This window comes from Dicentrarchus labrax, unplaced genomic scaffold, assembly GCF_905237075.1.
Source record: "Dicentrarchus labrax unplaced genomic scaffold, dlabrax2021, whole genome shotgun sequence".
NCBI lineage: Eukaryota > Metazoa > Chordata > Actinopteri > Moronidae > Dicentrarchus > Dicentrarchus labrax.
This window is the reverse complement of record NW_026136713.1, coordinates 11165944-11182482: the sequence shown is the minus strand read 5'-3', so window position 1 is coordinate 11182482 and position 16539 is coordinate 11165944. Positions and strand designations below refer to the sequence as shown.

At 42.1% G+C, this 16539-nt stretch overlaps 3 protein-coding genes across 10 annotated transcripts; 1 reads left to right on the top strand and 2 right to left on the bottom strand.

Annotated features, from left to right (window-relative positions):
• Positions 1-615: 615 nt before the first annotated feature.
• Positions 616-5222, bottom strand: slc25a51b (solute carrier family 25 member 51b). 6 transcript variants are annotated; one of them, XM_051419642.1, is made up of 3 exons: positions 5080-5210; positions 4519-4655; positions 616-3349 (listed from the first exon to the last, which is right to left on the bottom strand). In XM_051419642.1, the coding sequence occupies exon 3, from the start codon at positions 3273-3275 to the stop codon at positions 2340-2342; it is 936 nt and encodes a 311-aa protein (XP_051275602.1). In that variant the 5' UTR covers positions 3276-3349; positions 4519-4655; positions 5080-5210; the 3' UTR covers positions 616-2339. The 6 variants fall into 6 exon arrangements, with proteins under 6 accessions (XP_051275602.1, XP_051275605.1, XP_051275607.1 ...); XM_051419645.1 differs by lacking the exon at positions 5080-5210 and adding an exon at positions 4832-5073; XM_051419647.1 differs by lacking the exon at positions 5080-5210 and adding an exon at positions 4936-5073.
• Positions 5223-5275: 53 nt separating this feature from the next.
• On the top strand, positions 5276-12714 carry ints10 (integrator complex subunit 10). Of its 2 annotated transcripts, XM_051419623.1 has the most exons (18): positions 5276-5965; positions 6089-6156; positions 6240-6343; positions 6444-6583; positions 6682-6763; positions 6851-6991; positions 7149-7323; positions 7859-8028; positions 8132-8271; positions 8432-8585; positions 8753-8835; positions 9107-9262; positions 10108-10216; positions 10617-10696; positions 10800-10962; positions 11115-11208; positions 11504-11572; positions 12082-12714. In XM_051419623.1, the coding sequence occupies exons 1-18, from the start codon at positions 5837-5839 to the stop codon at positions 12236-12238; spliced, it is 2214 nt and encodes a 737-aa protein (XP_051275583.1). In that variant the 5' UTR covers positions 5276-5836; the 3' UTR covers positions 12239-12714. The 2 variants fall into 2 exon arrangements, with proteins under 2 accessions (XP_051275583.1, XP_051275584.1); XM_051419624.1 differs by lacking the exon at positions 11504-11572 and having other exon boundaries at positions 5278-5965.
• On the bottom strand, positions 12619-16361 carry tlr1 (toll-like receptor 1). Of its 2 annotated transcripts, none has more exons than XM_051419622.1 (2): positions 16033-16361; positions 12619-15325 (listed from the first exon to the last, which is right to left on the bottom strand). In XM_051419622.1, the coding sequence occupies exon 2, from the start codon at positions 15316-15318 to the stop codon at positions 12913-12915; it is 2406 nt and encodes an 801-aa protein (XP_051275582.1). In that variant the 5' UTR covers positions 15319-15325; positions 16033-16361; the 3' UTR covers positions 12619-12912. The 2 variants fall into 2 exon arrangements, with proteins under 2 accessions (XP_051275582.1, XP_051275581.1); XM_051419621.1 differs by having other exon boundaries at positions 15937-16353.
• Between the last annotated feature and the right edge of the window lie 178 nt (positions 16362-16539).

Sequence of the window (16539 nt, the reverse complement as noted above, 5' to 3'; positions counted from 1 at the left end):
CTTTTCTCTTTCTTTTATTTGGTACTGGGAACGTCTCTAAATTATTTACAGAGCCAGCTGAGTTAGAGCAACACTTCCACTCTTATTATTAAAACACATAGTTAAATAATGAATCTGAGTATAAAAATTTCACCTAAGATGATAGTCGGAGAACATTTGTGAGGATGAAAAGATTCAGCAAGCGAGCTGAGAGGCTTTGTAACTACGGCAGCTCAACCCTCCCTGATCCAAAGTCCCCATGTCAGATTGCCCTTAATCTGATCATTATCTGCAGTCTGACTTCTTGACACAGTAATCTAGAAAGTCTCACTCTGCACATGTTAAAAACATTGTCTGACAGTGCAGTGTTTGCTCTGTCCTTCATTTTGTGCTGTGTCTATTCAGCTCGACTACAATAGACGGTTGTAATGGTGAAGCTTGTGACTGATTATGGTGCATATTTGGGTCAGATAGATGAGACATGTTATTGTAAAGTAGGGAGAACTGACAGACACACAATAGTCATGGTTTCATAATGTATTGAGGGCCTCTCTTACATAAGTAAAACATAATTTGTCATTTTTTTTGGCAAGCTTAAACTAATTTATCCCCACAAACACCCACATAAGAGACATATTCACTGTCGACACTTTTAATGTATTGATTTGAAACATTTCATTTGGTTGCAATCATTAATTTGACATTTTCATATTTATTTGGTGACTTGTGCTTCAGGCTATGAGTGGCAATTATAAACAGCATTTAATATAAGCGAAGGTGTCCCACTTTTCCAAGCCCAATTCAATACCAAGTCTTATTTTCAAAGAGGAAAACCTAGAAAACCCTGAAAAGATCTCATGAAACAGAACAGTGTGGGCAGTCATAAAGAAAAAAGAAACTGAAGAAATAGGCCAAGTGATCCATTTACAAGGCAGCTTGAGCTTTTTGTGCCACTGAACATTACCCTCTGCCCCTGTCTTCTCTCAGCACCATTGCTATCGCTGTTCAGTCTCTCTCTCAGTGTCCAAGCACCATGCCTTTCCTCTTTGGGCTGTCATACCCAGCCAGAGCTGCTGCGTGGTGACTGCACCTACTCGAGCTTGAAATCTGAGCCCATTATGTCAACAGATGTTACAGACAGAGAGGAGAGCAAGCGTGAGATAAGGAAGGATATAGTGAGCAGAGGGAGGGAGATACATGTATAAAACAAGTAATATTGAAGTTTAGAAAAAGGGAAATAAACATTGAGGAGTTTTATAGTCTATAACAATCAAAAGCCCAAAACTGAACAAATGCAACAATGGTGCATAGTCAAATTAATATCCAAAGTTTTCTTCTGAAGCTGCCATGGTTTTGTTAAAACATTATATCTTAAATAAAGGGCAAATGTTTTCTGCGGGTTTATTTGTTGCAAAAGTCTAGATTCAATATTATTTCTGTACCATCTAATAAATTATAAAAACAGACCAGATCTGGGTGTAACTGTATGTTTTACTGACTTATACATCAATGGGCACTTGTCTAAAGTCAAATAACATATACAACCTGCTAGTAGCACTTCATGAAATAAAACAAGACCAAATAGTTTCCAATTGGCAGCATCATGGGTGAAAGAAGAAACTGTTTAAAATAGCCCCCCTGTGTCTGGTTGACAGCATTTCCAAGAACATGTATATGATACTCATTTCAATCATTTCTAAAGTATTAGCCTTCTGATCTCCTCAACTCATGGGCCGAATAGGTGAAGAGAAATTAAACGACCGACACTCTACTTGACAATAAATCTTGGGGTATTTCAAAAAGTACAAAAGTGTTTCAGTTAAGTGGCAGAATACAGCCTCACAGAGGAAGTGCTCTTGCTTACACAGACAGATATTGTCAACAAGACACACCACAGCAAACAGCACATACGAAGAAACAGCGTCTCCTACAAAACAGTTAATCCAGTCACGTAACGTTTGCCTGAAACTGTGGAAGCAGAAAAAAAGCGCTGGAGTTCAGTTTACTCCCCCAAATTTTTGTAGACAGAGCAAATGAGGGCATTTCAATTGGACCCTGGCACAAGTTTTGTATAGGCTAAAGCATGTTTTTAACACTTTGACAACAGTAAATAGTAACAATGGCAGGTGGTGTATCTCACACTGACTGTTGGCCCCTGTCAGAAGTGCAACTTCATTGCTGTCTTTCAGTCATGGAAACCCCAGCGTCCCAAAAATAGTGCCAGACAGCAAGTGCATCGGCTTTACTTTACAATTTCCTTTCTTCTCAACAAACTGGCTTCATCACTCTATACAGGTATTTTTCCCTTTACAGTTGTTCTCTTCCTCTCTACATCTCATCTCCAATCCCCCCCCCCCCTCTCACATGAGCTTCAGCAGCAACTCGTAGGTGGCATTGATGATACCCCAGGAGAGAAGTGAACGGTGGTAGTTGAGGTGAGCCCCTCTGAAGAGCATGGGTAAACTGCCACCCCTTTCTCTCCACACTGTTAGCAACACTTTCCTGCAAGGCTGGAAGGCTCCACCAACCTGAGACTGAGCACGGGACTTAACCACATTTAATGGATAGAACATGATGCCGAGGGCCGCTCCCAACAAGCCTCCACACACAAAATCATTAACCATGTGACCTGCCCGGCTAGTGGCTTCCGGGAGCTGCTCCTTGATGGGTCCACGGAGCCCGAAGAAGAGCACATTGCTAGGGCCATTTCGGAGGAGTATGGGCACGAGGCCACGGTAGCACTCTCTGACACCATACTCAGTCAGAAGTGTCCGGAAGGTGTGGGCTGTGTTGTTGAAGCGCCCGTGGTGCCGATGGTCTTGTAGGAGTGTTTGCACGCGCTCAAATGGCGTCAGGATGGCCTCTGTGGTTCCTGCCAATGCTGCAGCAAAGCTTCGGGTGACCAGCTCTGGCACGCCGCTGCCACCAGCCCGGTCTAATAAGACTCTAGAGAAGTCCTCGTACAGGCCAAACATGATGGCCACTGTGGTGGTCTTCTGGAGCAGCGGGGGCAGCAGGCCCCGGTAAAGATTCCTCAGCCCATCCCTCTGGAGTTGCCGCACTGCCTCAGTGGCCAACACACCATGCAGCTGTTGGCGGAACAGCACCTTCTGGATGGGGAACGTCACCACGATGTTGGTAAAAGCTGCAATGGAGCCGCAGACATAGTGCTTCCCATGATGGCCCAGCCTGGCACTCAGAGCCCCAGCAGGTAGCAGGGAGGGGTGTCCTTTTGTCAGGGTAGCCTGGGGCTGAGGTGTCCGGGCTGACTCAGAGTCCATGGTGCTAACAGCCATGGGAGGCTCAGTGCTCCACAGCCTGTTCCTCCAGCATTACATCAGCACCACACTCTTTTGTTAAGATATATACCCTGTGAAAGAGAGTGGAAATATCCGATTAATCTTTATTATTTATGTCTTCTTTTTTTCTGGTATGATAGTAAAAGCTGACAGAAAACACAGGAGAGTGAGACAGTGATGTCCAAAATGGAAATGGGCACACGCACACACGCACACACACACACACACACACACACACACACACACACTTACCTACATTTTGGAAAAGAACAAATGGGATTCAACTGAAGTACAATCAACACGACATAACAACATCTGAATGTTTACAAAAACATTGATAGAGATGTATTTCTCTGACTAATCAAAACAAAATGTGCTGATACAATTTACTTGTGAAAATATTTTCTATAATATACAATATATCGATCGGGTCTACATTGTATGGCCCGTACATCCTCCATGTTGGCTTACACAGAATGAACCGTTTAACCTCATCCACCTGCCCTAAACTTGTATAATCAGGCAGCCCCAACTGGCCACTGATAAGAGTTATTATGCAACTTAACGGACTGATAAGTGTGAACTGAGGGGGCGGAGAGCAAAACTATGAGTGACAGAAGACACACTGTCTCTTCATGTCATGTACATTGCACAGCACCATGTATGTAAGTGTTTAATGTAGAGTATGTAAGTATTAAAGAAGCTACACACACAGACACCCTACCTATCACATAAAATAGCGAGAACCAATTAGCTCAAGTGAAAGGAAGGTCCTAAGAAAATTTAGAAAAATAAAGACTCAGTACATAAAGCAAGTTGTTTAGGAGCTGTCTAAGAATAGACCAAGGAGGAGATAGTGGTGGCAAAGCAGTGAGGTCATTAGAGGTCAGGCCAGTCAACCAAAATATCGCTCCAGAAATCCTTACACACAGTTTGAGGTCAGTGTGACAAACCCGGCCACTGATGTGCCTACAGCCTTTTATGGAATTTAAAAGAAAGCACAATAAGACTATAATGTAATAAATAAAACACAATCTTAATACCTCAACAGCACGTACACATTGCTGTTTGATCCCAATACTTTTTACAGGCAGTGTTTTAACACAGAGAGTGAAATACAGTTTATTTTGAATACTTTGATTGTCCCATTATGGATAACATTAAAACACAAACGTAAAACAATCCCACTATGATTTCGATATTTAAACTAACTCAACAGATTTACGCAGAAGAGCCTTACGTAATGATTTCCCAACTAAATCCAAGGCGATCACGCCCTCTGTGTGCAATGCTTCAACTCCTGTATCCTGTTGTCCCAGTATGCTGTCAGTCAGGAGGCATGGGCGGACACAGGAGGTCTAATCTCATTTAACGGTGCTATTAAAACAAGCACACAAAGCAACATTAGTTACTGTATGAACAAATTAACTAAAAGATCAACAAATCACCGACGAGCTAGCGTGCGTAGCCCAATAGCTATACACCCAAATGCTAGGCTGGTTAGCCAATACAGCTATCTCCACAGTGGGAATGGGCCTCCTCGGCTTTCTTACCGACAGTCAGATGTTTGTTTGAGGTACAGAGAGGAAGAACTGACACTGACACGACAACAGGGTCGGGTATAAAAAAAAAAAAGACGCATGCTACAGAGAAATACCTGTCTGCCTAGCATGCTAAGTGGCTAACATAAGGCGCAGGTTGATGATTGGTTGCAGACTCTTCGTCGGCTGAATGTCACGAGGTAAAACAACCGTCTGACGTGTCGCTCGGTCGACCACCGGCTTCATGAACGAGTCTTTACCTCTCCGTGTGCACCGGTCGTGAGTCCCGTCCCCGGACAGGTGGACTGCAGTTGTTATTCGCAGGGTAATTGGGACACAACTGTAGGTCGTGTCTGCAACCCCACCCCCCCCCCCATGAGCAGCAGGTGACGGCAGAAATGCATCTTTAGCGCATGCGCACTACTGCAGCGCTGAGAGGCTGACTCCAGAGAGCTTCTTTCACATTTGCGCAGTTTATTGTAGAGTCCGGTATAAACAGGTGGTAGTTCTGGGTAATGTTGGGTGAATTAGTCCGGTAAGATATTTTTTTCTTCGTGTTGTTTTGGTGCGACTTTGAACGTGGGTCGTAAAGCAGGACGCAGCCTCGTTTTTTTTTTTTTTTTTTTTACGACTACGGCGTGACGTCGTCGTCTGAACGTCAGAAATGTGTCGGTAAATAAAGATTTAGCGACCGGTTATCTCTGTCAGGACTCTTCTTCTTATTCCTGTCGATAGACGTGGTTGTTAACACGTGTGTAAAATAAGTGAATAACAGAGCACGCGCTGTTGAACACCTTTAGCGAAGATGTTAATTTAAAGTCTCACAGCTGACGCGAACTGGCTGATATGCTACTTGCTAGCTGAAGGCTTACATTTTGCACAGAACAGCTCTTCTCTCTTCTAACGTCGGCTACAGCTTCAAAGTCTATCCACCGACACTCCTGCCTGTAATACAACCGCACGCATTAAACTACAACCCGAACTGCTTGTGGGGGTCAGTTTGTGTCTCTCGGTGAAATGTCAGCGCAAAAAGACTGCGAGTTTTTGGTGAAAAGAGCCCGGGAGCTGGTCTCTGAGGATCCCTGTGCCGCCAAAGCCTGGCTCATAACAGCCAGAACCCTTTACCCTGCAGACTTCAACATACAGGTATCATTAATGTACACCTCAGCTAGTCACAGTCCGACCAGTGGATTAATATGAACTTATTTAAAGCATTATCACGTGAAATGTGTGGATCTGTTATGAATCTTGTTTGGCATGTTTTCACAGTATGAAATGTACATCATTGAACGCAATGCAGAGAGGACGGCTTCAGCAGGGAGACTGCTGTATGACATGTGAGTTACAGTGTACTATGTCTGTGCTGCTGTTGTAAATGATAATTGTCCTTTGCTGAGTCTGATTCCTCCATCCTTTTTAGGTTTATAAACTTTCCAGATCAGCCCATTGTATGGCGAGAGATCAGTGTCATCACAGCCGCCCTGCGCAGTGACTCTCAGGACAAACATGCCCAGTTTCTACGAGGTGAGAGGAATTTAACTGATTATACACTGCAACATCCCTACTGTCAGGAGTGTGAATGTTTGGACATCTGAAGAGTGTTTATTTGTCTTGTTTCCCTCAGGGCTTTTTGAGACGCTGCCTGGCCGTGTGCAGTGTGAGATGCTACTGAAAGCCACAGAGCAGTGTTTCAACACTTTGGAGAAGGCAGAAATGCTGCTCCTGCTTCTTAAGCGCTTTCCAGAGTCTGTGGTCCAACATGGGGTACGTAATGATAACATAGCCCTGACATTGTGTTGACATTTGAAGTTGGAGTAAATGGCACTGAAACAGTCAACGATTACATTCTGCTGTACGTGTAGGTCAGTCTCGGAGAAACATTGTTGGAGGCGGAGGCATCAGAGAATGTGGAGACTCCTGTCAACTGCTTCAGAAAACTTTTTGGTGAGTGAAACGTTTAAAAACTTGCTTTTCATTCACTTGCTAACACCACTTGCTTACTTTCACACTAACTCTTTCTTATTGTTCCAGTGTGTGATGTCCTCCCTTTGGTAATAAACAACATGGACATGCGCTTACCGGCCAGCCTGATGCAGAAGTACATGCTGAAAGCAGCTGAATTCTACATCGGCTATGTTACTCGTGGACCCTCACCTGATGTTCAGATACAGGGTAAGGCTGCACTGTGTCGATGCTGTTCTTTTCCCTTTCTCTTAGCGCTAACCCAATTTAGTCCCATTAAACCTCAAGAGTAGGGTCTGCCTACATATTTTTTCTATTCACCGCCTGTCTGACATTTGTTTTCTGTTCCTCTTGTTTTTCGTTTCAGGCTCTCAAGAAGGTGGGTCTCTGAAGTCACCCAGCGTGTCCCGAGGCTCCCAGCGTTATGTGATTGATGGCCTGTCGGAAAAGTCGTCAGTGGTAGCAGAGCCTTGGGAGAGGCTGTTAGACATCCTCGCTGTGGTTGGAGCACGCTGCGAGTGGCAGGGAGACAAGGGACAGAGGTAGTCTATCTGTCAGCCTGTCAAACACCTAGTAATGTTTTTCTGGGTTGTTTTGTATTCACGTGACTCTTGTAAAACACAGTCACTTATTAGGTTCACCTGATAGTGTTTATAATATTTAGTCTGCTGTCATTGATATAAATTGATCAATAGAGTTTGCTGTCAGCTCATATCAGAGACAGAGACACAGCTGTCAGAATACATCATAATGAAATTTAGTTGCAAGGCAACGCATGTTTTACAAATATAGTAGTGTGGGAATATGCAAGGATGCAGTTTTGCTAGTACTACATGTATATATAGTATATTACACAATGGTCTGTAATAAACAGAATGCTAATATATAGTGTTGGAAAAAAATATTATTAAATTTAATAATTTTGGAGTTCAATATGTGCAAAAGACATTTCGAGCATGTGTTAAGAAGTCTGTAAAAATGAGAGACATAGGGAAATAGCATTGGCCCTTTGAATGTGAGTGTAAATCTTTTTAAAAAGTGGCGTTTCTTTGTTTGTGTGTGTACCTTCTGCTCCAGGAGTTATGTGGATATGCTTCAGAGAGTAAAGGAGCTATGTCGCTACCTGCCTGGTTTGGAAGGAGACACCAGGTCCCGCTGCTGCAGTCAAGTGGTCATCTGTGCTGCACTCGTCCTCTTCCGCAGTGCCTTCCTCTATGTCTCAGCTGTACAGCCTGCACTGTTCCAGGGTCAGCCTCTGTCTTTGCCGTCATTTCACTGTAGTTCTTCTAGATCTCTGTTGTCTTTTCAATGAAAGGTTAAATGATCAAATGATGTGTTCATGTTTGGCAGGTGTGAATGTGTTGAGTTTGGGGCCGTGGATCCTTGTAGAGGACTTGAGCTCGGTGTATAACGGCGTGGAGGTGGAAAGAGGAGCCGTGAAACATGCACATAAGAAACGCAAACTGGCAGATGGGAGAGAGAAGACCATGGTGAGGACAGATAAAAACATTTAGATAAGGGTTTCACAAACTTCTTACTCAAAGGTCCAGACTTTTATGATGTGACATTTAATCACCTATATTTACAACAAAATTATATGACTAGTGTCTTTTCCCCTTTCCTACTCTGTGTGCGTGTGTGTCCCTGTAGAGCTCAGATGATGAGGAAGGCTTGGGAAAAGGTCGCGGTCGACACATTTTAGTGAACAAGACTGAGATGCCCAACTGGTCTGAGAGTCTGGACAGCTTCCGCACAGCGAGGGAAAGCTGGGACCTTCTTCACTCTCACGATGGCCTGGAATCAGGTAAACACTTGTTTTTATTTTACCCATGTATAAATTGGCAACCACAATAGCTACAGAGGGATTGTCATAGCTTAAAAAAATCTCTAAACAACTTTATTAATTTCTCCTTAACAAGGGATAAGGGGAAAAAAGTCTTAGCATTTGAATGTAACATTGTATTTTAACAGAGTTCAAAAAGATTTGTGCCTCTTGGAAGACGGACAGCTGGCTGTGGTTCAGAATATTCCTCACCGACATGATCATATACCAGGCAAGAAACAGTATATATTTTTTAAAGTCTTATTTCATACTGTACAAGATAATTATAAGCAATGCATATAACTTAATTTCTATAGTATTTAAAGAATGGGGCAAATAGATAAACATAACACAGCTGATGACAGCACATGGAGGAAACTGAGGGAAATAATATAATCAATACAATATATCATTTACATAATTGGGAGATATTTATAAATATTAAAATATCTTTCCATGTGCCTCATGAGTTATTGTGTGCGTGTGTGTTTGTGTGTCTCCAGGGACAGTACCGTAAGGCCCTCTCCAGCCTGCACCAGATGGCTGCTGTTCAGCAGCCCCAGCCTGGGCAGCAGAGCCCCTCAGGTCAGGCCAGTCTGGAGCACCACAGGGCACTCATACAGCAGGCCTCCTGCCACTACGCACTGGGAGAGTACAGGGTACACAAACGCACACACAAGCACATGCATATATATAATTTTTTTTTTTTTAAGTCTATTTTTTGGGCTTTTATTGCCTTTATTATAGTGACAGCTGAAGATAGACAGGAAAGGGGGTCAGAGAGAGGGGATGACACGCAGCAAAGGGCCGCAGTAAACACACAGGTTGCATATTTCTTAATTATTCCATCTTTTTTTTCTCCTCTATATTTTGAATGCCAGCCTCGAAATATATTGTTTTTATACTATTTTATATATATATATATAATCTCTTTTACATCATATTGAAATTTTAATTTCCGCTATTATGTTTTACTGTTATATATGTTGGAGGTTGTTTTGCCTTTAACATATTACACATACAAGTAAAAATTGGATGTAAAACACCAACTGGCCTGTAGGTGGTGTTAAAGTCAATTTTAGAGGCACACAGCTGCAGCAGAGTCCAAATTACAGAATTCTGACGTTTAGTACAATATGATATTGACTTTGCTAAATACTTCAGTTTAATTATTCTGACTGAGTGACATGTACTTTATGTTTATTGTTTATGTTACTTTACCTTCATACTCCTTGAATTTGAACATGCAAAGCTTTATTATACAGCATCTTTTTACATGCATACCTAAATTATCTATAAACTTTCCCAGATGTAAAAACTTGATGTATGATCACCAATAATTTTCAGAAAAGGTTTTGGCCTAACACAGTTACAAACGAGATTCAGAGTACAAATTATAAAATAAATGCAGATCATTTATAGACGTTTTGCACAAAGGTTTGTGTAATAGCCCTGTCCTGTTAACACATGTGATGTCTGTATTTTACTGTATCTGTTTATTTAGATGGCCTGTGAGAAGCTGCTTGATGTTGTCACTGGGCTGGTGCCCCCAAACCAAGAACCAACAAAGACCCCAGAGGATCAGGCTAGAGTCAAGACCAAAGCGAGGAAAGGTAAAAACACTTCCTACTTTTGTAAAAAACATCGTTCAGTCACTGATTCTGACCCATGAACAGCTTTTAACTTGTAATATACAAGGAAAAAAAGTTAAAGCTGAGCTGCTGGTGATAGAAGTCATTGTATTTCAAGCATGTGCACTCAGCTCAGTGAGTTGGAGACAGTTGAATATACCCATTTAAATCTGAACAAAGCACACAGAAAATAAACAACCTCAAAAAAAAGAAACAACCTGAAAGAGGATCTTTTTGATCGTATTGAAAATCATACCCTCGGGATTATAACCATAATACCTTGATAAAACCCAAACCTAATATAAACACCTCACTTTGGGACAGAAGTATGCAACTGTGATTATCAAAACATTATGCAGTGATTCATTTTTGTCTTATCTAGGTAATGACCTGAGATTGCTTCCCTGCACCAGCAAAGCTGTGTTGCCCTTCTGTCTCCAGCTGATGCTGGCCTGCTTCAAGGTATTCACTAATTAACTAGCTCATTAAGTCTGATATTTAGACTATTTATATATTAAACCATGTATAACCCACTTTTTCTATTTTCCTCATTTTGTCCAATCAGCTCCGTGCCTTCACAGATAGTCGTGACGACCTGGCCCTTGGTCATGTAGTGGTGCTCCTGCAGCACGAATGGCCACAGGGCGAGATGCTGTTTTTAAAAGCAGTGGATAAGATCTGTCAGCAAGGCAGTTTCCAGTATGAGAATTTCTTCAACTATGTTACCAGTATCCTTTTGTGTAACTGCTCACACAACCACAATAGAGGATGACAAGAACGAATAGGCTAATACGATATATAGACCAATTACTTTGTGGTTACTTCGTCTGTATACTCTTTTCTTAGATGTTAGTTTCCATAAGCTCATAATTAATGTCAGACATTGACATGCTGGAGGAGTTTGCATACCTGCGTACTCCGGAGGGGGGGAGGATTCAACTGGAGCTGCTGCCCAATCAAGGAATGCTGATCAAGTAAGCGCCTCACATTCAGAAACATTTCAGTTGGCATCGTGACTCTGCACACTCCCGTTCTGTTGCTGTTTCAAGGAGAACAGTGCTATTGATTGATGATATAAGTAGACATGGCCTGTGGGGAAAACTGTACTTTGAACATGAAAATGCTGTTAAGGGAGCGGGCGTTAGAAACAGAAGGGGTTTATGGTTAAAATAAAGCTTCTATCAAACTCCTTCATTCATTGCTGCAGAAGTAAAGACACTTGAATGCACCCTCACTGACCGAGAGTTGTTGAATGTTGCTGTCCCTCAGGAACCCTAGTCCCGCCCTGGGGGTGGAGTTAAATACCCTTCTCCTACAAGGGGTGCAGACGATGGACAGGTACCCCAGGCCCCTCCTCCCACAGTCCCATCCCTCCCCCACACCAGTCACCCCGCCTTCATTCCCAACTTCAAGGCTTGTCATCTCCCCAGTTTTGATTTGGGCCTTGTCATTTTACATCAAGAATTAGTCGTTCTTTAATTTCCTGTCGGCGTTTGTTTCTTTGAGCCATTGCTCCTCTTTCTGTCATCACTGTTGTTGTTGTTGTTATTTGAGGATGATGTTGGTCTTGTTGTGCAGTCAATTTAGTTTTTTGCCTTTTCATAACACATGATCTCATTTCATTTGTGGACATGTTTTATGTGGTTTTTATTTATGATGATGAAACCTTTGTTGTGTAATCTTGACTGGCTGATTTGTGTCTGTAAGGAAAACGTAACACGCTGCTTCCATGATTTTGTCTTTACTAAATAGAGCTCTTTTGTTTACGTCAAATCATCTCATAATAATACATTTTTAACCATATGTATGTTTGTGTTAATTATTTAAATTTTGTATTGTTTTTTCAGGCATCACACAGTGACTCGGGGAATCACCAAAGGAGTGAAGGAAGATTTCCGCCTGGCCATGGAGAGACAGGTGTCACGTTGTGGAGAGAACCTGTTCAGTGTGCTTCACCGTTTCTGCATCAATGAGAAAATCATCATTATTCAGTCTCTTCCTTGACACCTTGTCTGTGACTTTTGAACCCTTTTTTATAGTTGATACTCCAGCCACAGTTTTAATGCAGCTGGACTGACTTTATGACCCCCAACAGCTGTTTCCCAACACAGGACACCGTTCCATCACTCATGTCTTTATCATCTGCCACTGAACTCTGAAGAAAGAATACATCTCCTTGCTTTATTAGTGGATCTCTCTTTTCAGAGGGTTGAAGAGAATACTGGTTTCCTGAATATATATATTGCTCATGAAGTTTTCATGCTATGTGTGTAGTTTTTCTTCTTTAGTGGTGTCAACTACAACATCTGCTTCACAGCATTGCAAGATGTTTAATCATATTGTGACATTGTGTGGAAGTCAGTATTGAGAAAAGAATTAACTGCTTTTTGATATTCTTGGGTAAAGTTTATTGTTTTTGTTACAAACTTGATCAAATTGTTAGTTTAAGTAAATGTTTCCATTAAATGTGATTTAAAGAAGTTGTTATGACATGGAATTATATGAATTATTACAAGAACAGTCAGTTAATCTCTAGCTCATGGTACAAGATTAATAATTATATGCCATAGCTCAAAAAAAGTAAAAGTTAAAGGATACTGGAAAATGAACACCCAACTGTACCACACTCACACTTCCTCTTCCCACTTCCTTATCTTTATTAAGTCTTGCTTCCACAGTCACTCCTCTAGTTCTGTGACTGGTGTATTTGGCAGGTCCGCCTGTAAGGCAGCCCTGAGGTTAGCCCAGAACAACCTGTGCTTGGCCCTGTCCTGAGGCCACTCCAAGTATGTGTGTCGGCCCATCATGGACTTCAGCTGGTAGTACTTGGATGGGATCAGGTATTGAGGCAGAGGCTCAAGCAGTACCAGCACAACGCTGTCCGAGCCTTGAGCCATGCGTTGGTGGCTGGCAAAGTACAGCTCATAGTGGCACCACTCGCTCTTCACGAAATGACCAGAGAGCACAAACACGGAGCGTCTGCTTTTCTCCACACAGTTGATGATGTTCTCAACAATTGTCTTCCCTGGCACAAAGTTTTTCTCATGATGGCAGATTCGGAGCCCTCCCGCGGGGCCTTCAAGGTTATTGAGAAGATAATTGTGCACCCAGTCTGCGTCATGCTGGCTGTAAGACACAAAAGCATGAAACTCAATACCCACCAGATCTTCGGGTCGAACGTGTCGCGTTCTGGCACGATGTTTGGCTCTGGTCCACTGCCAGATCATGCCTATATACCAGGGAACATCCAAACGATGGCACAGGGACACAACTGCAATAATCATGACCACTGCTGGACACAAGATGGCGGCAGCTAGAAGGCCAACATTACAGGACACCTCTAGGATCGAGATTTTGTTCAAGACGGAGTTTCTGACTACCTCTGGGTAGGTACAGTGATAGCCCAATGGCCAGCTCAACAGTTCAATTCCTGTGTGACTTTTCTTCTTTTCAGACTTGATGCCAAGACTTATGAAACTCCTCAGAGCACAGGTACAGGTGAAAGGGTTCGAACTGACATCCAGGGTTTTCAGTTGGGGGCAGCTTTCCAGTTTGTTCACAGATGGGGCGTGGAGGGAATTTGACTTGAGCAGAAGCTCATTCAGCAAAGGAAAACCGTTACAAGCTGGCAGGTCCCGCATCCTGTTAAAATTTAGATTCAGAAATGAAAGGTTTTTTAATTCCAAGATGGTTGACGGTATCACAGAAACCTGGTTGTTCTGGAGGTCCAGTATCTCTGTTCCTTTTGGTAGACATTTAAAAACCAAGTCTGTCAGGCCATTAGACGACAGAGTCATATTGGTGATGTTTGGCGGCCAAACACATTCTTCAAGACCGTCATAAAACAGAGAGTTGAGGCTGAGGTCCAGATGTTGCAGGGACTTCATGTTTTGCACGCGTTTGCTCAACAACTGAAGGCTCTTAAGATTGTTGCCTACCAGAGTCAATTTCCTTACATTACCCAAATTCTCACATTCAACTCTTTGTTGACCCTCCACTCTGGAGAAGATGGTGTCCGATAGAGCACAAAAGGAGAAGTCCAGCTCAAGGATGGGACTCTGCAACTTGGGGCACGTCATGTGTATGATTGAAGTCTCAACGAGTGCTAAAGTCTCAACTGGCAGATTGATAAAAAAGTTGTATACAGCCTCCTGTGAAAAGAAGAAAGAATTCACCACTGCCCTTCTGGCTGTGAAGGACTTCATTTTAGATGTTTTGACCACCTCAGTGTCTATATAAGGCAATTTGGACATGATCACATCAGAGGCACTCAGATGGGCAATAGATGTACGCAGAACCGTATTTACATAGTGAGTTAAGTCAGCCCATGTGATTGATATGTTGGTGAGATAATGATGAGATGTGTGGATCTCTGCTCTCTCACTCATCCGCCTACTAAGGTCTTTGTAGCCTTCTGTCAAATTTGTCAACTCCACTTCAACAAAGAGTGACAGAGCATCAGCAAACAGATCACAGCCCATTATTTGATGCCCAGGGGAGGCTATCTGAAGCCTGTGAGCATGAACATCATTCAGACTGCCTCTTTCATAACCCAGTGCATCCTCAAGGCAAAGGGTCAGTGTATGAAGCTTCACTTCAGCAATATTCTTGAAATCACCCATACTGATGTTTTTTGCTCCAAGTGCTAATCTCTCCAGTTTTACTAGGGAACCGAACTCACTCCCCAGTGTCATTGTGAGAAACGCATTGCGGGTCAGATTTAGCACCACAAGGTTCTGTGTGTGGAGGAGGTACTGCTGACCTGTCAGGTTCGTCAGCCTGTTGTACGACAGGTCTAGATTCTCCAAGAGTGGCGTGTCAAGGAACGTCTGTCGATCGATCTCCTCCAAACTATTCCAGGAAATGTTGAGGAACCTCAGAAGAGTGGTGTTTTTGAAGTCTCCTCGGTGAAGCTGCTGTATGTGGTTGCATGAAAGGTCCAAAATCTCTGTTGTCTGTGGCAGGTCTCTCGGGACAGAGGAGAGGTTTTTTGATGAGAGGTCTACGATGTCAGGGGATGAAGCACTCAGCTGGAGTCCCACCAACATGGCAGTCGCCCAGAGGGCAGTAGTCACAGGCCTCATTGTTTGCCTGTGTAAAAGTAAGGAAATAAACATTTGTGTTACTATTGATACATTCACTCAGTTGCAGTTTATTAGGTACACAAAGCCTAAATAAATTCAGTCTAATACAACACTCCTAAAATAAATCCTCCCTTCATCAAAGTCATAATTTAACTTTATTAGAGAGGTATCAACTTCATGGTTATTTTAAAAGATGTAATTTGTGTTGCTGTTGAGCTGTATTGCCTGAAACTGGTATTTTTGTTATTTAGCATATCCTCATTGATCAAAATAGCCTGGACAAAACAGTCAGTTCCACATCCTCACATCCTGCAACAAATTTATATACACATTTCTGTAAATCCATTGTCACATTTGAGACATCAATTGAGAAAATGGAGTTTAATGCAAAGTTTTAACCATTATGTTTCTAAAGCTTTGTTTTATGCTTTTCTAGACTTTTGTTTCCGTCTGTTCATATTGACTTGTGTAAGACTTGTGTGTCATCTCAATCTGAATAGACCGCGGTGGTAAAATACAATTTTAAATTGATGAAATAAAACTCTAAATAAATTAATTCTTAATACAACCATATCCAACCACGCTACAGTTAATAGACAGACAAAAGAGTGCACTAACCTGTACTGAAGTCAGATGGTTTTTCAGAAGAAGTTTGTTGTTGATTTGTTGAGTTTTCAATGAGTTGATATGTTGCAGTCCATCATATTTACTTACTTTCCAAGTCAACAGTCACATGAAGTAGCTGAAGGTATCTGTGCTCAATATGTGAGAATGTCTCAGTCGCAGAGATTAAAATTTACATAAATGACGGTCAGAATCTGCCCCTGTTCTTTTCATTTGCTTTTTGATACAAGCTCTGCAGACTTTATGGTAATGGTGCAGAGAGGATACACATGGAAATGAAACTCAATCACGTTTCTCTCATACATCCTCTTTTCACTTCCCCTTTTTATTTACCATACAGACGTTTTTATTTCTTTATAAACTTCTTTATTTGTTACACTTCATGATAAGATGCTTGTTGCATACAAATAAGTTAATATTAAAGGGCAGAGAAAGTATTTAAGTCTACTCAGTTATTGGGATTTAAATCTATTACAATTTGAATAACTTACTGTTCTTTTTGTGCTCTTATTAGTTGTGCTGTGTTTGAAGTTGTCAGTCCTCTGTTCAATATATTATAAAAACACTCATTCACACAAAGAACCAAGGGCATCTTTC